The following is a 24,295-nucleotide window of genomic DNA, read 5'->3' as shown; positions in this document are numbered from 1 at the left end:
TGTGTGGGGAGTGAGGGGCGGGGCAGAGCTGCATGTGGGGAGCCCAGAGCTGGGAGAGTGGGGGGCTAAGAGTTGGGAGTGAGGGGCGGGGCAGAGCTGCATGTGGGGAGCCCAGGGCTGGGAGAGCGGGGGGCTGCATGTGGGGAGTGAGGGGAGGGGCGGAGCTGCGTGTGGGAAGCCCTGGGCTGAGAGAGCAGGGGGCTGTGGGTTGGGAGTGAGGGGCGGGGAGGAGTTGCATGTGGGGAGCCCAGGGCTGGGAGAGCAGGGGGCTGCATGTGGGGAGTGAGGGGAGGGGCGGAGCTGCGTGTGGGGAGCCCGGTGCTGGGAGAGCTGGGGGCTGTGAGTTGGGAGTGAGGGGCGGGGCGGAGCTGCGTGTGGGGAGCCCAGGGCTGGGAGAGCGGGGGGCTGCATGTGGGGAGTGAGGGGCGGGGCAGAGCTGCGTGTGGGGAGCCCGGTGCTGGGAGAGTGGGGGGCTGTGAGTTGGGAGTGAGGGGCGGGGCAGAGCTGCATATGGGGAGGCCAGGGCTGGGAGAGCGGGGGGCTGTGAGTTGGGAGTGGGGGGCGGGGCAGAGCTGCGTGTGGGGAGCCCGGTGCTGGGAGAGCGGGGGGCTGTGAGTTGGGAGTGGGGCAGAGCTGCATGTGGGGAGAGTGGGGGTGCTAAGGGTGGCCACTGACAGGAGTGAGTGGGCCTGAGGGGGATTCTAGGTCTGGACTAGCAAGAGGGGCTGCAGGTGGGGATTGGGGGCCAGTGACAGAGCTGGGGGGGAACCTCTCGTCGCCTCCCCTCACCCCCTCACCGACTCACTCAGGACTGGCCTTACCATGAGGCGAGCTGAGGCGGCCGCCTCAGGTGCCAGACTGTGGGTGTGTGGGGAGGGGGCCACTAGGACCCAGAGAACTGAGACCTTTCTACGTTTCGGCCCAAGCGAGGGGGCAGGGGGCGTCATCTGAGCTCCCCGCCTCAGGTGCCAAAACGTTGTGGGCCGGCCCTGACTCCATTCGGCACCATCCGCTCCCCACCCTGAGACCCAAACCTGCTGCCCCGCGAAGGCCTGGCCATGGCAGCCCTGGGCACTTGGTGGGACACTCAACCCGAGCCCTGCCCGCAGCCCTCTCCGCCCTGGCACACCAGTGACCCAGAGGCACCAGGGCAGAGGGGGCAGCATGCCCCCCCTCGCCCCAGCCTCCCGCCCCACCTGCCCCCCAGGGCAGCTGCACAGACGCGTCTCTCCCCGAGTGGCACCACGGCGTACAGCCATCTATGTGTCTGCCTTGCGGTTACGAACGTGAAAGCCCTGCCTTCCCCTCCCCCCAGGTCCTTCCATTCCCTGCCCCTCCCGTCCCCAACAAGCCCCCCGGCCCCCCGCCTGGCTCCTCGTCTGGGGCTGCACGCTGATAGAAAATATTGATCAGATCCAAGCAGCGCGGTCTGCAAACAACAGCCTATTTCACATTAACCCTCGCCGGGCCGGGCTTCCAGCCGCCACCCATGGCATTTGCAGGGGGAGCGGGGTGTGTTCAGCAACTCCACGGGGCTTGAAAGGGGCCTGGCCTCCTTCAGCAGGTGACAGGGTAGAAACCAGAGACCTGGCTTAGCTGGTTCCGATCCAGAACATAAGAACAGCCATACAGGGTCAGAGCAAATTCCCATCTAGCCCAGTCTCCTGAATGCCGACAGTGGTCAATGCCAGATGCCCCAGAGGGAGTGAACACAACAGGGAATCATTAAGTGATCCCTCCCGTTACTTGTTCCCAGCCCTGACAAATGGAGGCTAGGGACACCATTCCTACCCTCTGGGCTAACAGCCATTGATAGACCTAACCTCTGTGAATTTAGCTAGCTCTTTTGTGAACCCTGTTAAAATCCTGGCCTTCACAACATCCTCTGGCAAGGAGTTCCACAGGTTAAGCCTCTACTCCGTCAGTTATAACCCAAGTGTCCCACTGAACTCCCCGTGGCCCAGGCCAAATGAAAGGAAGGCAGCGCCCTATACACACTGCCCCACAGTGCCCCCAGAGCCCAGTCCCCATGCCAGGGTCCTGCCCCCACTTGGAGGCTGCAGCAGGTTTCAGAGTTCAGCTGAATGGGGCAGCTCTTGGAGCTACTGTTTCAGGCTGGCCGCAACTCAGGTAGGCATCAGTCACCTTTTCCAGCTTTTCCACACTCCTGCTCCCTTTCAGCCACGGCAGGAGCTGGGGCCTAGAGCTATGATGCCTTCAGCCAGCCCCGGAAGTGCCTGATTTAAACAAGCCCAGCTGCTGTCGCACACAGAGGTGGCTGTGACCCCAGCACTGGTGCACTAAGCGCCCTGCTGCCAGACGCTCCTTTCAAAGCCAAAGAGGCACCAACTAGCCACGTTGTGTGTATGGCGGGGACGGGGCGTGTCTCCTGCCTTGGCCCATAAAAGCCCATCCAAGACATGGCCCGACACAAGATGAGCACCCTCAGACATTGATGGGGAGGAGTCTGGATCTGGGGTGGACGGGGTGATGCTCCCGGCAGACCCGAGGTCTCATTAGCAACAACAGGACGACAGAAGTGTCCTCTGGATCGGTCTCCTCCTAACCTTGCATCACATCCACCCGCAGCAACCGGCCCCATCTGCTCCCTAGAATGGCAGTGGACAGTGGACAGTATTTTGTTTCCAGGGATGCCGTTCATCAGACCATCTCAAAGCCCTTTGCAGAGACTTTTCTGTCTCTCTCCCCATCCCCACTTTGTGTGTTGTTCTTGTGAAGAGTCAATCACAATCCAAGCCTCACTCCCCCGTCCCTTCTTGCTCCCCGCGGCTTCCTCACCTACTCCCCATCTGTCTTCAGAACAACCCCTTAGCCATGTCACCTGGGCCGTGTCCAGACTCAGGGGTTTTTTCAGGAAAAGTAGCCTTTTCCCGAAAAAACTTCCCCTGCGTCCAGACTCAAGCCGCGTTCTTTCGAAATTATTTCGAAAGAACGCGGCTTTTCTTTCGATGGCGGTAAACCTCATTTCACGAGGAAGAACGCCTTCCTTCGAAAGTTCCTCTTTCGAAGGAAGGCGTTCTTCAATGTAAAGAGGCCGTCTTCGAAAGAGAGCATCCAGACTCGCTGGGTGCTCTCTTTCGAAAAAGCGGATTTTTCTTTCGAAAGATCCGCCTGCAGTCTAGACGCGATCTTTCGAAAGATGCTCTTTCGAAAGATGCTTTCGAAAGAGCATCTTTCGAAAGAAGCCTGCAGTCTAGACATAGCCCTGGTGTCCGCAGCAGGAAATGCACAGGTGGCTGGATGGGCAGAAATTAAAGGCCTGACTTTTTTTCTAGTTGCTGACCATCTATAACTCCCTCCCCTCCCCCCGCCCCGAGTTTGGCAGGAGCGGGGCAATGTTCTCTCTAATCTTTTCCATCATGGTGCAGAATAATGTTATGTGCACCAAGGCAGGTGCGGATGTGCACCACCAGTAGACACAAAAACCTAGCTGAGCGCTGTGCTGATCAGCTGGGTGGCACTGGAATCTCTCCCGAGTGGCTGCACAAGAGTACTGCTTACAGGGAACCCTAGAGCTGGGGGGAGGCAGCACTGTGGAGGCTGGCAGCGTAGGCAGGAGATGAGGGAGGAGATGCTGGACCCTAAAGCACTGGCAGGCATGAGACAGGGGCCTGGTGGCAGAGAATGTTCTTAGAAGCCAGAGAGCTGAGGGTCAGGCCTGAAAGCTGGATCAGCCCAGCTCCTAGTGAAGTCCGTGGGAGTTGGACTAAACACCTTTCGTCTATAAGCAGCAGGAGGCACGTGGCCTTGTGGTGACGGGGCTGGAATAGAACTGGGAGAGCAGGGCTGGATTGCAGCTCCGACTCGGCTCCCCAGATGAGTCACGTCCTCTCCCTGTGCCTCAGTTCCCCCTCTGCAAAATAACCCTTCACTTGGCTGGCTAGACTTTGGGCAGGGACATGTGTGGGCAGCACCGGACACAACGGGCCCTGATCTTGGTTACTCTGTGTCTGGGCAGCACCGGACACGACGGGCCCTGATCTCGGTTACTCTGTGTCTGGGCAGCACCGGACACGACGGGCCCTGATCTCGGTTACGCTGTGTCTGGGCAGCACCGGACACGACGGGCCCTGATCTCGGTTACTCTGTGTCTGGGCAGCACCGGACACGACGGGCCCTGATCTCCATTACTCTGTGTCTGGCAGCACCGGACACGACGGGCCCTGATCTCGGTTACGCTGTGTCTGGGCAGCACCGGACACGACGGGCCCTGATCTCCATTACTCTGTGTCTGGGCAGCACCGGACACGACGGGCCCTGATCTCCGTTACTCTGTGTCTGGGCAGCACCGGACACGACGGGCCCTGATCTCGGTTACTCTGTGTCTGGGCAGCACCGGACACGACGGGCCCTGAACTCGGTTACTCTGTGTCTGGCAGCGCCCGGCCCGACGGGCCCTGCTCTGAGTCAGGGCTTTTATGTACCTGTTCTAACACCTGCGATAATAACTGGCCCCGACAGCAGTTTGTTTGAGAGGGGCTGTCAGAAATGAAGGGCCAAATGGCTCCTTCAGCTTCCCAAGCGTAAGGTCATTGAGTTCCCCCTTTCGTAGGTGTGACCGAGAGGGGGGTTTGGCCCTAAAGTTCCAGGCTGGGCTCCCAAGATGCCTAAGTGACTTAGGTGCCCCAATCCCAGTGGGCCAGCTCCAGCCCCCGAGGGGTGGCCGAACGGCTACGATTGGCCTAGAAGGACCAGTCCTCTCTCAGTGCCAGTTGTGTGGGGGCTCGGGGGCAGCACACGGCCCTGCCCGGCCTCCGGACAGCGGAGCTCAATGGCCCGGCAGGGTTGCCATGGCAATGGGGAAGGCCAGGCGGATCGGTAGGATCCTCTGTGGACACGGTGGGTGCAGGGCAACCGGCACCCCCCCACCAGGGCCGGGGAGAGTCAACACCCACGGACAGGATGAAACCTTTCTCCTTCCTGTCGGGGAGGGTTGGGCTGCCCTGCCCCTGGCACGATGGTGACACTTGTGCTGGGGGGGGGGCGCTCCCCAGACAGAATTCCCTCCCCCATCCCCACTGTGGGGCAGGGGAGCAGACACAGGGGCCCAGACCTCCACGCCCAGATGGCCAGGTCTGCTCTCTGTGGCTGCCCCATGCACCCAGTGGGAGCTTTGGGGGGGGGGGGGGGTGAACTGTGCTCTCTCAGCTCTTTCCCCTCCGTTTTCTCTGCTCCTGCTCCCCCTACATGACCCGCTGTCCTTCAAGGCCACCTCCCCTGCTCTCTCCACGCCCCCCCAAAACCCAATGGCAACTGGACAGGGGGCAGGACTAGCTGACCTCCTGAGGCCGTCTCCAATCCAAGTCTTCTGTGATTCTGACTCCTTTCTCCACTGGGCTCAGCACCAAGTCTTAAAAGACCCACATCTGGGGGAACTTCCCCAGCCCCGGAGGGGAGCAAACGCCGGGGACAGCCAAGACTAATGTTCCCTCCAATCTTTTCCATCCAGGTGCAGAATAAATTTTTATGTGCACCAAGGCACGTGCGAATGGGCACCACCCATAGAAACAAAACCTGATTGTGAGTGCTCTGCTAATCAGCGGGGTGGCATTGGACTCTCTCGGGTGGCCACAGAAGCATCCAGATGACAGAGAACAATGACCAAGACCTTCCCTTAAGCATCTCCGATAAAACAGGAACTCTCCCCAAGCTAAACAAGAGCCACTGCATATACCTGGGTCCAAAGGGCAACCCAGCGGAAGGCAGCCTAGCCCGGGACTCCGGCAAGAAGGTAACTCTCATACCAAACCAGCAGCCAAACTGGCATTTCAAGGCAAGATGACCAAGTTGGGTTTTAAAGAGACTGAGAAGCAAAATCTCTGCAGACACCAACACTCAGCTGGGCCTGATTTTCACTGCTGGCTCCTTTCAGGGTACTGTAAATATACCAGGCCGCTGCCAGACCCATGGTGTGAGCACAAACTGACTTCCAGGGACTTGCATCCATAGAGAATTTCGCCCTCCCTGTGCACAGACAGTAAACAAGGGCTGCGAGGGGATGGGGGAGTGCAAAAAGAGGAGCTAATTTTGCCAAATCCAAAAATCAATGCTTCCCTTGCAGAAAAGTCCCCCCCCCCCCCCGCTCCAGGGAATCAGGCGCAGGGAATTGTGGGTCATTGACTACTAGCTTGTGACTGTCACTGACTGACTGACTGCCAGCCGGAGAGAAAGGGGGGGGGGGGAAATCAATGGCTTCCTTTAAATAAAGCCCCCAGGGGGGTTGGGAACCAGCCAGGAATACGCTGCTTCTTGCTTCCCTGGTGGCAGCCTGGCCTGAGCATGCAACACTGATGGAGACCGGCGGCTCCTGCCCTGCTAGCCAGCCTCTGCCTCTGCTACGTCCCTGTGGTACCCAGCCTCAGGGACACAGCATTGCAACGTGACCTCATGCTTGCCCTGGGAATGTCTCCAAGCACCAGGGAGCCTCCGATCCTCCACGGTGGGGTGTTAGGAGAGATGGTTACAGGTGGGGAAATGGAAGCAGGTCCCGTCCCGCCCAATAGCTTGCAGAGACTCAGGGCAGGAGTCCTGGCTCCCCGGCCCAGGCCCTCATGCCAGATCATGCTCCTCTCTCCAAAGCTGGAAGCAGAAAGCAGCCCATTTCTCCTGCTCTAACCACTAGGGACCACTCTTCCTGAGCAGAGACGAGAACCCAGGAATGCTGTCTCCCCGGAGGGATACGAAGGGGTAACCAGTTAACCAGTTACCTGGTAAGCATTGTCTTACTGGCATGCTTACCGGGATAACCGGTTAACCGGCAACTGGTTAACCGGCACCTGGCCCAGCCAGAACAGCACCAGGCCAATTAATCTTGTAGTTTAACCAGTTAATATTTTAAACAGGATTTTACACTCCTAGCTGCAAGTCGCCCCTGCTTGAATTACTATCCCTGCTCCCTTGCTTTAATGGGGCACTGGGGCAGGAAGTATTGGAATTGGGAGTCCAGTGTGAAGCCATAGGGGCAGAGAATTGCACCGTACCCCTTACTGAACTTCTCGTCTCTGGCTGGGAGCAGCAGTCAGATAGAAGGGCGAGAAGGTTTGACTCAATGAGGTCTGTAAACCCCCACAGCCAACCCACCCCCGAAACATCGCTGCACCCCCATGGTGCTCCAGGGATAGGAGAGCGTTAGCTGCCTTCCCTGGACCGTCACCTCATGGGCAGAGCCTGCGTTCTCAGCACTCACCGGTCCTATACCAACAAAGGCACATGAGCAGGCCTGCTCAGGAGACCCTACAATAACAAATCAGCAGGATACAGGAGTGGAGGGGAGCTGGAAAGGACAGAAGCATCCTGAGGGATTCTGTCTACCCATCTGACTCCCATCACCATGGTATGAGAGGACCTCATTGTACGGATGGGAAACTGAGGCACGGTGACACCAAAGCCCTGCTCTGCAGAGCTACATATGCAGCTAACTCCCATTGAAATCAATGCAAATTAAGCATGCAAATGTCTTTCAGGAGCTAGATCTCTGTGTCTACACTGCATTGTGAAGCTGGGTTCAGACTCAGGTTTGAGCCCAAGCCCCTATCTGTGGACACACAAATCAGTCTGACTTGGGTTAAGAAGCCGTCGGGATCTGGTCCATCAAGGGGGCAGGTCTGAGCCTAATTCCTGCTGCGGGTTGGGTCCAAGCCCTGCCCTTTTGCAGTGTGGACGCAGCTCAAGCGGCAAAGCCGCAAACCTGAGCCAGAAGGTTTGCACGGGCCAGGGGGAATAGCAGCAACCACAAACCCAGGCAGCAACCACAAACCCAGGCCAGAGGGAAAGTACACCCAAGACCCGGAATGGGGGCCAGCCGGGGAGGGGAAGCCCTGTCCGAGAGGGAGGGCATGTGACAGGATGCATGCCCTGCACTAGCCCTTTAGGGGCAAAACCCAGGCCCAGAGCAGGGGCTGAAAGAAAAGACCCAGCTGAGGTCGTTAGGGCTAATGAGGGCCCAGCGGGGGGGCTCTATAAAGAAGAACAGTGCCCTGCTGAGGGGAGAGAGCAGTAAGGAGCTGCTAGCTGAGGAAGCCGGCGGCTCCGAGGAGCAAGAACAGGACTGGGGGAGCAAGGCCTGGGGCTTGGAGGGTGGCAGCCCTGGGAAGCGGGGTAGCAAATCTACACTCTGTGCCAGTGATGAGCAGCCTGTGCAGACTGCAGCTTGCCCAGAGATGGGCTAGATGAAGACTGGCAGTGAGTCACTGAGGCATGGTGGGGAGTACGCACCCCTACAGGTGGGATATGCAGTGTACATGTACCTTTAGGATAGACTTAGGGGCTGTGTCTAGACTGGCCAGTTTTTCCAGAAAATCAGCCGCTTTTCCGGAAAAACTTGCCAGCTGTCTACACTGGCCGCTTGAATTTCTGCAAAAGCACTGACTTCCTACTGTAAGAAATCAGTGCTTCTTGCGGAAATACTATGCTGCTCCCGTTCGGGCAAAAGTCCTTTTGCGCAAAACTTTTGTGCAAAAGGGCCAATGTAGACAGCTCAGATTTGTTTTCCGCAAAAAAGCCCTGATCACGAAAATGGCGATCGGGGCTTTTTTGCACAAAACCGTGTCTAGATTGGCACGGATGCTTTTCTGCCAAAAGTGCTTTTGCGGAAAAGCGTCCGTGCCAATCTAGACGCTCTTTTCCAAAAATACTTTTAACAGAAAACTTTTCTGTTAAAAGCATTTCCGGAAAATCATGCCAGTGTAGACGTAGCCAGGATGTCAGCTACAGCTGGAGCTCTGGGTCCCTCCTGCCTCCCAGGGTCTGAGCCTGAACATAGAAACATAGGGCTGGAAGAGACCTCGGGAGTCACCAAGTCCAACTCCCTGCCCAAAGCAAGACCAACCCAACTAACTCATCCCAGCCAGGGCTTTGTCAAGCCGGGACTTGAAAACCTCTAGGGATGGAGATTCCACCCTCTCCCTAGGGAACCCATCCCAGTGCTTCCCCACACTCCTAGCTGTGTCTACACTGGCATGATTTTCCACAAATGGTTTTAATGGAAAAGTTTTCCGTTAAAAGCATTTTTGGAAAAGAGCGTCTAGATTGGCACAAACGCTCTTCCGCAAAAGCACTTTTTGTTGGCCAATCTAGACGCGCTTTTCCGCAAAAAAGCCCCGATCGCCATTTTCGGAATTGGATGCAATCCTCCAGACGTGGCCTCTACCCCTCACTTAAACAGCCCCTGAGCCTGAGTCAGCCGACACAGGCCAGCTGTGGATTTCCGCTGCAGCGTAGTCATACTCTCAGGCTATGTCTACACTACCAGGTTATTTCAAAATCATTTATTCTGAAATAATAACTCCCAAAATAACTATTTTGAAATAAACTTATTCCTGAGGGGTATGTCTACATGGTACACTTGTTTTGAATAAGCTGTTCCAGAAGAAATACTTCGAAATAGCACGTCTATACTACAGAGAAGCCTCAAAATTAGCCCGAGGCAGGCTCCCCTAATGTGGATGTCCTAACTCGATTTAGAGCCCCAAGAGGCACTGGGGAGTAATTACTTTGAATGGCCCTGTGGAAGAGCTATTTCAAAATAACAGCTGTGGAGCATCCAGGCTACATCTATACTGCATAGTTATTTTGGAATAAGCTATTCTGGAATAGTTATTTTGAAATAGCACATCTACACTTCAGGGAAGCCTCCAAATTAGTCTGTGGCAGACTCCCCTGATGTAGATGTTCTATCTCGATTTAAAGCCACAGGAGGAATAACTAAGCATGGCCCCAGTGAAGGGATATTTCAAAACAGCATCCGTGGAGCGTCTACATATGCCTTATTGCAAAATAGCTCATTCAAAATAGGCGCTATTCTTCACAGAATGAGGTTTACAGAAGTCGGAATAAGCCGTCCATTATTTCGAAATTATTTTGAAGTAACGGAATGGCCGTGTTGACCCTCGCATAGTTATTTCGGAATAAGGGCCATTATTCCGAAATAACTTTGCTGTGTAGACACCCCCCTCACATTACTGCTATTCCGAAATAGCTATTTCGGAAGAGGCGTTGTTCCTCGTGGAATGAGGCTTACAGAAGTCGGAATTTATTCCGAAATAATGGAATTGCTGTGTAGACGCTCGCATTGTTATTCCGGAATAACGCTGCTGTGTAGCCACACCCCTTCGCAAGCAGGCGCTGTTATTTCGAAATAACAGGCCTGGTCGTGTGGGTGTTCGCCTGGTTATTTCGAAATTACTCCCCAGTGCGGACATGTCCTCGGCGACTTGCCCAGCGCCAGGAAGTTGGTGGCAGGAGGATCTGAGCCTGCCTGAGACGTCTCCTAAATTGCAGGCTCACACCCTAAGCCCCATTGGCCTTCCTCTCCCTATTGTCTCTGCGCCCAGCCAACCTCCTGACTCTGCCTGCCCATCACATCCAGAGCCGCTCCCCCCTCGCTAATTACTCGGCTCCTGGCTCACAGCTGGAATTTGCACAGATCCTACATGAGGGCAGCATGGAATCGTTTCTCACTGGGAAAGTACAGCCCAACCAGTTCCCAGCTGTCTGACTTCATTCTCCTAAGGTCCCCCGCCACTCCCTTGAGATTCTACCCCAGCCCTTGCTCTAGGTTACAGCACATGCCCTAATTAAAACAGGAGGGAAGTCGATGTCTCCGTCTCTTAGGAACACACGTTTCATTTCAGTGCCGGGCGGCAGGCTAGGACGTGCGGCTAGTGGTTCGCGCAGGCGGGCACGGCCGCCAGGGCGTCTGGGTTCTAGTCCCAACTCCAGGAAGAGGGCCTGTTTATACTACCTCAAACAGCAGCTCTGTTCCGGGAAATGGGTCCGGCCCCACGAAAGCTCATCACCTATTAAACCGTTTTGTTCGTCTTTAAAGCGCGACATAAGCTTCCCCCCCATTCAGTATCTTTTGCCCCATTGTGTGGATGGGGAAAGTGGCGTTCGCAGAAGAGCAGCAATTGGTGCACATGGGAACAGGACTCAGGCTTCCCAGTCTCATCCCCCCACTCCTGTGGGTTTCCCATCTCTGCCACTGACTTCCTGTGTCACGTCAGGCAAATCCCCTCCCCGGGCCTCAGTTTCCCCATCTGTAAAATGGAGGTGCTGATCCCCTCCCCCTTGCAAATGACTACGTTAACAGATGCTAAGAAAGAGCTGTGATCTCAGGGGCATCCAGGGCGAAGGAGGACAGCTGCCAAGAAGGCTGCTCGCTAGCTGCGCCGGAAGGCGACCCAGAAAAGCACAGCGCCACGGCCCACGTGATCTCTCTGACCCACCGTCGGGGGAGAATTCAGATGCTCTTCCAGCCCCGAAGAACCCCGGGAGGGAGGAACTATTGCTGCGCTTCAAAATAATGCGGCGCAACCACTGGATTTTTTGCTGGGGGAGCCAAACCCAAATCTCCCTCTTTGAAAACAAATCCCATTAGTTCCTACCCAAAACCCTTTTTTTTTTTCATTGATTCAGAAAAAATCTCCTTGGACATTTTGAGTTGCCTTGAAGTGAAGATTTGCCCCTCCCTCGGCACAGATTTTCACTCGCGTTCAGACATTTCGGGTCCTTTGCCGCCCCATTCCCCGAGGGCACCGTTTTGTAGGTAACACGGGCTGAGTCCCAACAACTCGTTTCACACAAAGCAGCCCTCAGAGGGCAACCGCTTTGGGTCACACTGACGGCCGGGCTGCCAAGACCAGACCTGACCCCTGGGGGTCGTCCCGGGTGGGAGGCGGGGAACATGGGGAGGGGAGGAGGGAGGGGCAGGAACACCTGGCCTGATTCCTAGGGGGCAGCTGATCCAAGAGCAGGGCTGACAGGCTGTGCCCAGTTCTGATCTCCCTCTGGTGTTACCCAAGCAAATCTCAGTGGCTTTCGGCTCCTGCCACACGCCCGCATGAGCCAGAGAATCCCGGGGGAGCAGGGGCAGGTGGGTTGTTTGCCAGCCTGTTCTGAGAAGCCCGGTCGCAGCCTCCGCGCACAGGGCCCCCGCTGTCAATTCTCAGCCTCGCGCGTCGATTCCTTTGCAGCAGCAAGGCCCAGTGTTTGGTCTGTGGCTCACGTACCGGCACAGATTCTGCCCAGGGAACGCGCCGCGTCTGACTGCAGCGGAAGTGGGGGGAGCAGGGCTGGTTGGAAGGGCCTGTCTGACTCCCCCAGGCGTGGGGCTTTCTGCTGTGCATTGCACAAGGCAGCCAGAAAGCAGGGCCACCCTTCGCCACCTGTGCACCCCCTAATGCAGCATCCCCACAAAGCAGCCACCTCTCCCCACTTCCCAGCCACGCTGTAAGAGCAGAGCGCTCACAGCGCTGCAACTTGAGTACACTTCTCCATTAAAGTACCGATGGAACCTCTCTGGCGGGCGTGGCCAACTTTCCCACCACCCCATGAAGATTGCTGACAGCCCCCCAGTCCTGGCTCTCAGGGCTCTGTGCTGTTGGTTAGCTCTGAGTTAGCCCTCAATGTCTGCTAAGAGCCCAGCAAGCAGTGGAAGTGCTGGTCATGCTGCAAGACACTACTGACCTCCCCAATCCGGCGCATCCTCTGGTTCGGGACCAGTGAGGTCCCTAGGGTGCCAGACTAGAGAGGTTCTGCTGATATTAATAAAATGTAATAGTTACCCAATTTCCACCCATACGACAGCACTTTCAATAAGCAATGACAGTCCGGGAATGTAACTACTAAAACGCATGTCAACAGAAGACCATTATACTGACTCGCCATTGTGGAGCATGTCCCCAGGGGAGGCCACGTTCAAAGGATCCCACCTGTGGGCCGCGTGCTGAGTAGTCCTGCACCAGACAGTGACCCGGGAGTCATGGGTTCTGTTCCTGGTAAGGATGTTAGATACCATTCAATTCAATAATCGTGTCACCGCACCAAATCTTAGTTATACAATTATTTGATAGCCCCCGGGGGTGGGGCTGGCAGCCAGTGCTCGGCGCTCGTGGGCCGTGGCGTGAGGGGACAGCTGCCCCGAGGAGTGCCTTGTGTCTCAGGCAGCACCATCCTTGAGGCTGCTGCTGACCTGTGCCCAGCCAGGCAACGCTCTGTGGTTAGCGCGTTAGCTCACCCACACGGCCAGCTCAAAGAATAGGCACAGCAGCAGCGTCCACAGTCCCCAGTCAAGATGGGGTCCCCCTGGATATGGTGAGAAACAGTCCGTATCCCAAAGAGCTGATAAGCAAAAGAGACGAGACAAAGGGTAAGAGGGGAAACTGAGGCGGGGGGGGGAAGCAACTTGATGAGGATCTAGTGGCAGGACCCCATCCCTCCCTCAATCCCAGTTCAGCACCCTACCTGGCTGGATCCCACCCCCCTGGCTAGGCACCGCACACATCTAGGAATGAAAAGACTGTCCAGTCCCAAACCCCTGATACCAGACCTGTCTGAGTTTCCACAGTCTCAGGCTAGGCAGGTCTCCTGCCCCTTGACAGTCTTGTTGCAAAGACATGTTGTTTGCAAATCCAAAGTACCTTTTATCTAAGGAAGCTGGAGATAAAAGGTCTAGTGGCACATTACGGTCTAGTGGGCCAACCTTTTATGATGTATTCTTCAGGCAAGGAAGTGGCTTCTAAGTATTACCGTAGCTTTCCTAACAAGCACTGTCTTTCTAGGAGCCCTATTTCCGATCTCCCTCTGTTTTGAAAAGGGGGCAAGGTAGGCGGACCCAGAGAAAGTCCCGCAAGTTAGTTTGTAAATTCAGCCTAGAAGGGTTTGATCCTGCGCTTGTTAGAAATAACGACAAAACCCACATCGACTTTAGTGGTACAGCACGGGGCCCAGAATTAATAGGAGCTCAGCTGATGTCCAGGTGTAATGTTTCCCCTTTTCAGGAGACCTGTCTATTTATAGGGAGTCAGTACTGCCTGCCCACCCCAAGCCATCAAACAGTACGTGTTTACTCCCTCCCCGAAAGTCACGTGTTCGGAGCAAGAGTCATGGAATAAACCTGGTGTTTGTATTTGCTATCTAAGGGTCACATTTGCAAGCTTCCCTCTACAATGCTAAAAACTAGAAATTAACCCTCCCAAAACAGCCAGAAGTGACAATGCAAGAGTCTTGCATGATCACCTGACCCCAGGAGCTGGGGCTCTAAGAAAACCCAACAGCGTCACGATGAAATTACAAGGGTTGGAAGCCCAAGAAATCGAATCCTAACACCTTTGTTCCTGCGAGGAATGGCCGGGGATCCGGCACACTATTCTTGGGCGTCAGGGATGCTGGCTCGTGGCTTGGCTACCAGCATAGCCAATAGCACCACACCCACTGGTGGTGGCATCTGTGACGTAGTGGGGGTACTTGCTGGGCTGTGGTGACCCCTGCTGTCTGGAGCAAGACCCAGCAGGGAAAACCTCACTAGGCAAAGGTGATGCCAAACTTGTTGAACCAGACACCCCCCATGGAGAGGATCAAAGGAAGGTGGAATGCTGCCCTGGCTGGGGAGCAGGGCTGGAGGAGAGTTAGTTAGTTCCTGTCTGGAAAGCAGGGAAGAAGGAGCTGGGGAGGGGGCTGGGACTCCCCTATCTCAAGGGGGGGGCACTGAGGCCTCTTAGCCCCAGTTCCTGTAACCAGATTACATCTGTGCTGCGCTGTGCTGGAGGAACAATAAACAACCTCCATTCTACTGGCTGGTGAAGTCTGTTCATGCCATTTCGGGGTGCAGGAGACGGGGGACCCCCAACGCGCCGTCACAGCATCGTAACCGCCGCTTACACTAAAAGTGACACGTGCAAAGCCGAGTCTTTTGCAAAAGGGACTAGCAGTTTGGGAAGCCCAACCAGAGTCGTCTTACAGGGGCCTGATCTCCTGAAAGCACAATTATTATTTTCACGGATAGCCCTTCGGTGCCCCCATTTAACCTGAGGGGCACAGGGGTTCAGGAATTTATGCCTAAAATCATTGATTATCTTTTAAGCCCTAGGGGCAGGTTCATAAAGATTTTTAGGCACCAAAGCACAAAGACGGGCACTTTTGAGACTCTGCATCATTCAGCATCTACATTTATTTAAATCATCTCTTTTTCTGTCTCTGTCTGTTTCTCCATCTCCATTTCAGACTGCGTCTGTCTGTCCGTCTGTCTGTGAGTCTGTTTGTTCAAGAGCTCAGGCCACCAAATTTGGCAGGCGGCTTCCTCTTCTCTTAACTGAAAGCCAGGTCGGGGTTTGGCTGCTCCAGGACAACCGGAAGCCCCGGGAAAGGGACTGGGTTCCATAACATGCAGAGGGAGGGGCTGCTGTTCTGAGGGACATGATATGAGAATGGCCGGGGGGGCCGGGAGCCTGCAGGCAGAGCTATCCTGCAGGGAGTACCGTAGGGCAGCCGCACCGCCAAGGGAGTGACCAAGAAGGCTGGGGCTCCGCCATCTTGCTTGTGAGCACATCGGGTAAGTAGCCCCTCCTCCCCCAAGCCCATTTCCCCCCGCCCAGCCCTTGGCCGCGGTGCCAGAGACAGGGAGAGAAAAGGCCCCAGGGAGGTGGGAGTGTTCGGGGGTGGAGGTCTAGCCAGGTTCATTTTCTGGCCTCCTCGCTGCTGTATCCACACACAGCAGAGGAAAATGCATATTAAAAAGGGGGGGAGGGAAAATCAAAGTGTTTTTTCCCATGATATTTGGGTGAAAATGTCTTAAAACGGTGTCTATTCCACCAGGGGGAAGATCCCGCCCCACCGGCAGGAGCGCGGCACAGAAACGGTGCTCCCCGTCCATCCCGGAGCCTGGGCGTACGTTAGAATCATTGCTGAGCCTTTGTAACCCCTCCGCACGACTCATCGTCTTCGTCTGGCGGGGAAGGGAAAGCAGACGTTCAGAGAGGGGAAAGGTCCCACCCCAGAGTGACCACGGGAGAGCGGGCGGAACAGAACCCAGGAGCCCTGCCTCGCTTTCTTACAGCGACCGCGGGAGAGCAGGCGGAACAGAACCCGGGAGCCCTGCCTCGTTTTCTTACAGCGACTGCGGGAGAGCTGGCAGAACGGAACCCGGGAGCCCTGCCTCGCTTTCTTACAGCGACCGCGGGAGAGCAGGCGGAATAGAACCCGGGAGCCCTGCCTGGTTTTCTTACAGCGACCGCGGGAAAGCGGGCGGAACGGAACCCAGGAGCCCTGCCTCGCTTTCTTACAGCGACCGCGGGAGAGCGGGCAGAACAGAACCCAGGAGCCCTGCCTCGCTTTCTTACAGCGACCGCGGGAGAACGGGCAGAACGGAACCCGGGAGCCCTGCCTGGTTTTCTTACAGCGACCGCGGGAAAGCGGGCGGAACGGAACCCGGGAGCCCTGCCTGGTTTTCTTACAGCGACCGCGGGAGAACGGGCAGAACGGAACCTGGGAGCCCTGCCTGGTTTTCTTACAGCGACCGCGGGAGAGCGGGCGGAACGGAACCCAGGAGCCCTGCCTCGTTTTCTTACAGCGACTGCGGGAGAGCGGGCGGAACAGAACCCAGGAGCCCTGCCTGGTTTTCTTACAGCGACCGCGGGAGAGCGGGCAGAACGGAACCCGGGAGCCCTGCCTGGTTTTCTTACAGCGACCGCGGGAGAGCGGGCAGAACGGAACCCGGGAGCCCTGCCTGGCTTTCTTATGGCGACCACGGGAGAGCGGGAGGAACGGAACCCGGCAGCCCTGCCTCGTTTTCTTACAGCGACCGCGGGAGAGCGGGCAGAACGGAACCCAGGAGCCCTGCCTGGTTTTCTTACAGCGACCGCGGGAGAGCGGGCAGAACGGAACCTGGGAGCCCTGCCTTGCTTTCTTATGGCGACCGTGGGAGAGCAGGAGGAACGGAACCGGCAGCCCTGCCTCATTTTCTTACAGCGATCGCGGGAGAGTGGGGGGAACAGAACCGGCAGCCCTGCCTCGCTTTCTTACAGCGACCGCGGGAGAGCGAGTGGACTGGAACCGGGAGCCCTGCCTCGCTTTCTTTCAGAGGCTGCAGACCAGGGCTGTGTCCACAGGCAGATGCCTCACTGCTCTGGGGTGGTTTAGTGCTGTGCAAAGCTTCCCATGGACGTTGCCCAACAGTCCCCATGCAAAGCCCAAGGCCTTGGCACATGGGCCCCCGTTTCACAAGCCAAGGGCTCGCCACGGATCCCAGCCAGCCTGGCGCCTCTTGGCAACAAGTCACCCCCACCTGCAAAAACTCCTGATGTTGCATTCCCTCTCCTGCCCCAGCGAAGGACACCCCTCCAACCAATGTGAAGTGTAGCATGTGGCATCCTGCCAGGCTGGGCACCACTTCAAAGTCAAAATGGGTTGGAATACAGACATGGAATGGCTCCTTTCGTTACAACACGTCATTTCCTCATCGGGTTCTCTCACCTTGTCATCACGGCGGGAGGGGAGCCATGTCCACCCTGCTGAGTGCATTAGCACGGATGTCACACTAGTCCCATCCCTGGAGCCCTGCCTTTCCTTTCCCGCCAGGCATCCGAGGAAGCGAGTTGTATCTCTGGAACGCTTACGCCTTAATACATTGGCTAGTCTTTTGTCGTTGGACTCGTTGGTTGCTTTTGTGGGTCCTTTCTGTCTCCCACATTCTGTGGGCCAACTCAAATTCCGAGCCCAAAGCACAAGAACGTAATAACGGTCACACTGGGTCAGACCAAAGGTCCATCCAGCCCAGTATCCTGTCTGCCAACAGTGGCCAATGCCAGATGCCCCAGAGGGAGTGAACAGAATCATGTAATCATCAAGTGATCCCTCCCCTAACAAACAGAGGTGAGAGACAACATTCCTACCAATCCTGGCCAATAAGTATTGATGGACCTAACCTCCATGAATCTATCTAGCTCTTTTTTGAACCCTGTTAAAGTCCTAGTCTTCACAACATCCTCTGGCAAGGAGTTCCACAGGTTGACAGTGCGCTGCATGAAGAAAAACTTCCTTTTGTTCATTTTAAAACTGCTACCTATTAATTTCATTTGGTGACCCCTAGTTCTTACGTTATGGGAACAAATAAATAACTTTTACTTATTCACTATCTCCATTCCTGTCATGATTGTATAGACCTTTCTCATATCTCCATATTAGTCTCATTTTTTCTAAACTGAAAAGTCTTTTTAATCTCTCTTCATATGGCACCTGTTCCAAACCCCTCGTCATTTTTGTTGCCCTTTTCTGAACCTTTTTCAATGCCAATGTATCTTTTCTGAATTGAGGCGATCACATCTGGACGCAGTATTCCAGATGTGAGCGTGCCATGGTTTTACACAGAGGCAATACGATATTCTCTGTCTTATTCTCTATCCCTTTTCCAATGATCCCTAACATTCTGTTTGCTTTTTTGACTGCCGCTGCGCACTGGTCTGGCGGATGGCTCTCAGTGGAAGTAACAAGAACGGGTTGGGTCGGGCCAGGGTCCCTCACTTTGTTCTGTGTTTGCACAGCACTGGGCTCCGTGGGGGGCTGGCTAGTATTCTGAGAAGCTACAGCATAATGAAAAATAATAAGGTAACCAATCACTAGCAAGCAGCCACCTCTGGGGTGGAACCAACTAATAGCAAAAAGGACTAATGTTATCCTTGGATGTATACACAGGGAAGTAGTGAGTAGGGAAGGGATTTCCCTGATATGGGACTACTGCAGCCAGTTCTGGAGACCACGTTTTATGAAGGATACTGAACACTTAGATAAAGTACAGAGAAGAGCCGCAACAATTATTTGGGAACTGGAGAAAAATGCCTTAGGGGGAAAGACCGAGGGCAAATCAACACTGCAAACCAACCGCAGCAGAAGTGATTCTCAAAGTCCAGGATCAGAGGGGTAGCCGTGTTAGTCTGAATCTGCAAAAGCGACGAGGAGTCCTGTGGCACCTGATAGACTAAATGAAGTGTAGGAGCATAAGCTTTCGTGGGCAAAGACCCCTTCGTCAGATCCTACACTTCAGTTAGTCTATAAGGTGCCACAGGACTCCTCAGAGTCCAGGGCAGCTGATTCAGGCTTGTACTATAGGGCTAAAAATTGTAGTGTAGACATTCCTGCGGGGGTCTGAAACCTCCACCCGTTTTCGATTGCACTGACTTCGCTAGGTTGTAAAATACATAGCTGGTTGTAAAACTAGGCAAATCTCCAGCTGTAACCCCCTGGAGGACCTCTGTGCACCCCTGGGGTACATGTACCCCTGCTTGAGAACCACTGATAGAGGGGAGAAAGAAATCAAATGGCCGGACGCCGAAGCCAGACAAATCCAGGCTGGAAAAAAGGCTTTGATTATGAACAGCAGAGTGACAAGTGGTGCGGTAGCCACCCCTTGAGATCTTCAGACCAGGGCACAGCTGTGTTCAGGAGGACAGAGACTGGAAGATCTCTTCTAACAGATCCCTTCTGGCCTTAAAGTCTCCCCTTCTCTGGGTGGGGTCTCTCATCCATGCAGAGCAGGCCGGGGTGTCTCTGGGTGACAGGCCCCTTGGAGCTCAGTCCCAGCCGGGTGGAAATGAGCCAACCTTACTGGGCTTCAAATTTCCCTGTCTAGGTAGTGTAGGAGTTGCCAAAGCCCCAAGCCAACCCTTCCAGCCAGCGAAGCAGGAACACCTAACCTGCCCCTGAGCCCAGCCGAACCTGCGTTGCTAACACAAGGCTGCGACTAACTCCCTGGCTGTAACCAAGCCGACATTCCCAACTCGGCCCTCGCAATGGTGTCTGCCTGAAAACCAGGGCCACCGCCCACGGAACGGACCACACAACACTCGCCTGGAGGGAGGCAGCCACTCACAAGCGACATTACAGGGAGACACATTCGCCCCTGCTGGGATCAGCCGTGGGCTGTGTGCAGCAGGGGCCTTCTCTGCCCTTCGCTGTCCCTGAACCCTCGTGGAGAGCGTCATTCCTGGCTGCCCATCCTTGCGCAGTGGAAGGGACACAATCGAAGTCAGAGCTGTGCATGGCCCGGCAGGAGAACCATACAACCCCTGCTGTGCTTTGGCCAGTGTTCAATTTGGCTCTTGGCCTTTGCGGTGCCAACATCAGAGCTGGGGCACTCGGGCAAGAACCCCACACCGATGGCTGTCTTAGTCCATGCTAGAAATCAGAGGCAAGGCAAGGCCTAGTGCAGCTAATACAGACCTCCCCCGCCAGCTGTCCATGCCCAGACCCCTGCCCTAGGAATAAACATGCTTGTGAGGAAACCAGGAAGAAGAGAAGAGAAGAGAAGAGAAGAGAAGAGAAGAGAAGAGAAGAGAAGAGAAGAGAAGAGAAGAGAAGAGAAGAGAAGAGAAGAGAAGAGAAGAGAAGAGAAGAGAAGAGAAGAGAAGAGAAGAGAAGAGAAGAGAAGAGAAACCTTTTGCTTTCCCACGAACCCTGGCGGGAATAAACGCTGCAAACTTCTCGCGCCGCGAGAAAGATAAAACAAGAGGGGCCGGAGGATGGAAAGCACAGTGTACGCTGGAGATGGAAGCCTTTTGGAAATAACTACACACTGGATTCAAAGCTCACAACAGCCACTGGGAGGTTTTATTCTATGGCTCAGTCCCTGGACTTGCTGACGTTTCTTATTACTCAGGCCTGTTCCTTCTCTTCCTACAATATTTCATTGAAAGTCAGGGTAAGGAGCCCTCGACTGTCAAAGTATCATTGCCACAAAAACCCCCATTTTGTTTCTACTTTCCCAGTGGATCCATAATTGCATCATTATTAGCTACCGAGCAAAGAAAGGCTGTTATCGGAGGGCCCTGGGGTGTCATAGGGTGGGGTGTGAGGGCTGTTGTCATAAGGCATTCAATATACATCCACACAAAACCACCGCTAACCGGCTCACTGGGAGGAAACTCAGGGCATGTCTCCACAGCAGGGTTAAAGTCGAATGAAGTGATGCAACTTCAACGTCAATTGCGCAGCTGAAGTGGAAATAGCATAACTCGGCTTTTGGCACCATCTTCACAGCAGGAAGTCGCTGGTAGAGCGCTCTTCCTCCGACTGCCCTTACTCCTTGGGAAACGAGGGTTACAGGAGTCAGAGAGAGACGTCCTCCTGCATAAAGGCTTGTTGTGTAGACGTGCACTGTTATTTCAGAATAACGTCAGTTACTCCGAAATGCTGCTGCTGTGTAGACATGCCCTCAGAGAGATGGGGACCAGGCCGAGAGCCTAAAATACTGCCAGTGCTTTGCATCGGCGTTATCTTTTCATCTCCCCCCCCTCGCTTTTTCAAATGCACCATCCCTTCTGAAGGGGACGGGAGAGCCTCAAAGCAGGAAGGCGAAAGAAAGAAAAAAAAGAATCATTCCGAGCGGCCATGCAAACTCATCGAACCGCAGCCAGGAGGGGAAGAGTCACCGGCCAGAGAGATTTTTCAAAACGAAGGGCAAACGTTAGGCTCCTCAATCCATAGCGAGGCCACTCAATATCTAGACTCGTTTTCAGACGCACTAAACCCCCACGAGCTCCCATGGAAACAGTTGGAGGAGAAGAGGTGGGGAAACAGGCCCATTCGTTAGGGATTTAGGAGCCTCATTTTGAAGGATAAGGCTCAAATCCTCAACCAGCCTGGATTCAGCCAAGTTCCCACCCCCCCAAAAGGATATTAGCGTCATTGATTTTAATGGGACTTAAGTGCATGCTTAAAGATAAGCACGTGATTAAGAATCTCTTGCTTCAGGACTTACCACAAGCTCTAGACTATTGGAGGGAGAGACCCCGCGCCAGGCTGGCCCATCACTGCAGGGTTTCTTACACCTCCCTCTGGAGCATCCGGTGCCAACCCCAGTCCAATACTGGGATAGACGGGCTTTGGGCCTGTCTGGCTTGCCTAACCAGGACCCTGGCATAAATCAGGGTTGTTCCACAGAAGTCAATGGGATTTACACTGTGTGGAATTCTGGTCCTTGCTTTAGACAATCCAAGGGGGTTGATCAGTGAAAAAGGCCACCCCGCTTTCTACTGGAAGGGCAGGCGCTGTAAATCCTTCCCCGGCGGGGTTCCTCCTCCAGCTAACCCTACGCTAAAAACGTGGGCACAGAAACGGGAGCTGGCTTCAGGGTTCTCTGTCCCCTACACCGCCCCCCGTCCAAAACTCACTGACCGCAGCGGAAAGACTCCCATCCGCTTTGGCTCCCAATAGGGCATCCAACCCTGGAGAACAAGGGCTCCGCGTGGACCGGGAGGCTAAGACGGTCAGTTACACCACGGCGCAGCAATAGGCCCCGGGGCGAGGTGAAAAACCTGCTTGAACTGCAACACGGACACAAGGCGAGTGGGGGTGGGGGATGAAGGAATGAAGCCTCCTGTGCGGATGTGGAAAGGACCCTGAAACAATACAGGGAATGCAGGCGAGAGAACGCCTCCGGCGCATCCTTCCCCCCCCCCAATGGCGCGCACACAGTGCAAGTTCCAATCAAGAGCTGTGATCCCAATTCCCAAGCCAGATGGGCCCAGAGGGTCATTACTGTTGCACCGCTGCTTCATTTGGGCCTTACAGTTTGGCCAGCGCCGAGCAGAGACACCCGCGACCTTTGCTCTCGCTCGCTCGTGGAAATCAAGAGGCAGGGCCGGGGACCCCTGTATTGTTCCAGGCTCAGTTTCTGGTCATGCTCATAAAAAGTATCTTACCTTCTAACCTTAAAGCTGCCATTCTCTGGAACTCGGGCTCCTGCAGCCACCGCCACATCCTTTTGAAAGTCTCCCTCCCCGACTTCAGCTTGCTCCAAGGCTTGGGGTTCCTGAGGAGGTCTGACAAGGTGCCTTGCGACCGGCACAACACCCTCTCGGCAAAGATGGCCTGGGGGATGCTGTACCTCTTGAGCTCAGCGATGATCCGCTGGGCCACTTCTTTGGTGTTGATCTCCTCCAGCTGGCTGGAGAGGACGGTGGTTTGGGTGGAGATGGGCTGGGTGGGTCTGGAGTTCATGTCCGGCCTGGCGTGGACGTAATGGTGCGGGCCCACGCCATTTGGGGATCCCATGCTGGAGTTCTGGGAGGGGGAAATTTCCCTGGAAAAGTGCTGGTCCAGCCTGCCGAACATGGCCGGGTGGGCGTCGAAATTGTTGGCCGTCACCATCTTCTCGTTGCCCAAGTGTCCGGCCGAGTGGCTGTAGCTATGCATGGGGGTCAGGTTGGGGCTGGGCAGGGACGACAGACCCTGCCCCATGCCCAGCTCCTTGTGGTACGGGCTGTAAAAGTTACCGCCGGAGCCCAGGCCCCGTTCTTCCCTCATGAGGGTGAAGCTCCCGATCACATTGCCCACCGGCAAGCACTGGTGGTGGTGGTGGTGCTGGTGGTGGAACTTCTCGTGCAGCGGCTGCAGGGGCGTCAAGGTGGTGTAGCTGTTGGTGGCCCCGCTGGGCGAGTCCCCGCCAAAGCCAAGCCCTGGGTGCAAAGAGGTGGCCAGGGGGTGCTCGGCTCGGTGGTACTCACTGCCGTCCAGCACCGAGGCCACCAGAGACGGTCTGGGGAGAGCGGAGTGCAAGGTTCTGCCTTGGCCGTGCATCAGCTCCTGCTCCTGGCTGGACATGTCCCCGGCGGTCTCCAAACCCAGCTGGACGTTCATGTCTGCAGGCTAGTGCAGCCTCCCTTTATCTACTGTGCCACTCATTAATCTTGCGCTTCTGGAGTGTGGGGAAGGGCTTGCCAGGTTGCCGGGGGGTCTCTGCCGTCTGCCAGCGGGGATGGGCGCACAGGCAAAGGGGGAAGTCCTGTGAATTCAGCAACCAGATCTTGTCTCCAGGCTGGGAAAGCTAGCAGCACTGGACCCTCTCGCAACCCCAGGGAGACTCATCAGTGCTCCCCAGCCCACAGACAGGCCCCCTTCCAACGGATCAGAAACGAGACACATTCTAACCCAAGGCAGCGTGGATTTTGTAGGGGGGGGAGGAGGAGTATAGGGGAAAGGGGGGAAGGCTGGAGAAATCCCCCCACCCCTCCCTTTAATCCCCAAGCAAAGTGAGAAAGTTCATGAAGAACCTGGCTTACCTAGCGCCGGCTGCTGCTTTTTCTAGGCATTTGTGGAGGGGGGGAGGAGAGGCAAAAATATAAATAAATAAAACCCCAGGACAACAATGAAATGAAAATCAGCAGCAAGATTTCAGACCCCCCCTTCCTGGAGCTTTCAGCGGGTCTGCTGGCAGCGTAGTCCAAGGAGATCTCCAGGCAAATGCTCGCAAAGCAGCAGACGCCAGCAATTAGCAGCTGCCTGTGGGTTTCTTTTTTTGGGGGGGGGGGGAGAGAAGGGACGGATCAGATCGCTCTCTCTGTCTCTCTGGTTTTAATAGCTGCAGCTCCAAACAGTCCCATCCTCTTTGTGTCTCCTCCACACACACACACACACACACACACACACACACACACACACGCACACACACACAAGCACAGTCTGACTCTCTGCACCTCCCTCCAGAGGATACTGGCCGGCCCTAGCC

General features: G+C 55.4%; 1 protein-coding gene across 1 annotated transcript in view; it reads right to left on the bottom strand.

The window, feature by feature from the left end:
• The window catches only part of LOC102461102 (hepatocyte nuclear factor 6-like), a 31,886-nt gene extending 7,837 nt beyond the window's left edge, over positions 1-24,049 (bottom strand). Inside the window, exon 1 of the mRNA XM_075907926.2 lies at positions 22,491-24,049. Within this exon, the coding sequence (XP_075764041.2) occupies positions 22,491-23,427 (937 nt within the window). The 5' untranslated portion in view covers positions 23,428-24,049. The remainder of the gene's footprint in view (positions 1-22,490) is intronic.
• Positions 24,050-24,295: the final 246 nt, after the last annotated feature.

Source organism: Pelodiscus sinensis, chromosome 22 (genome assembly GCF_052426305.1).
Source record: "Pelodiscus sinensis isolate ZL-2025 chromosome 22, ASM5242630v1, whole genome shotgun sequence".
In the NCBI taxonomy this organism is placed as follows: domain Eukaryota; kingdom Metazoa; phylum Chordata; order Testudines; family Trionychidae; genus Pelodiscus; species Pelodiscus sinensis.
The sequence above is the reverse complement of the archived record's forward strand: the minus strand, read 5'-3'. Positions and strand labels throughout refer to the sequence as shown.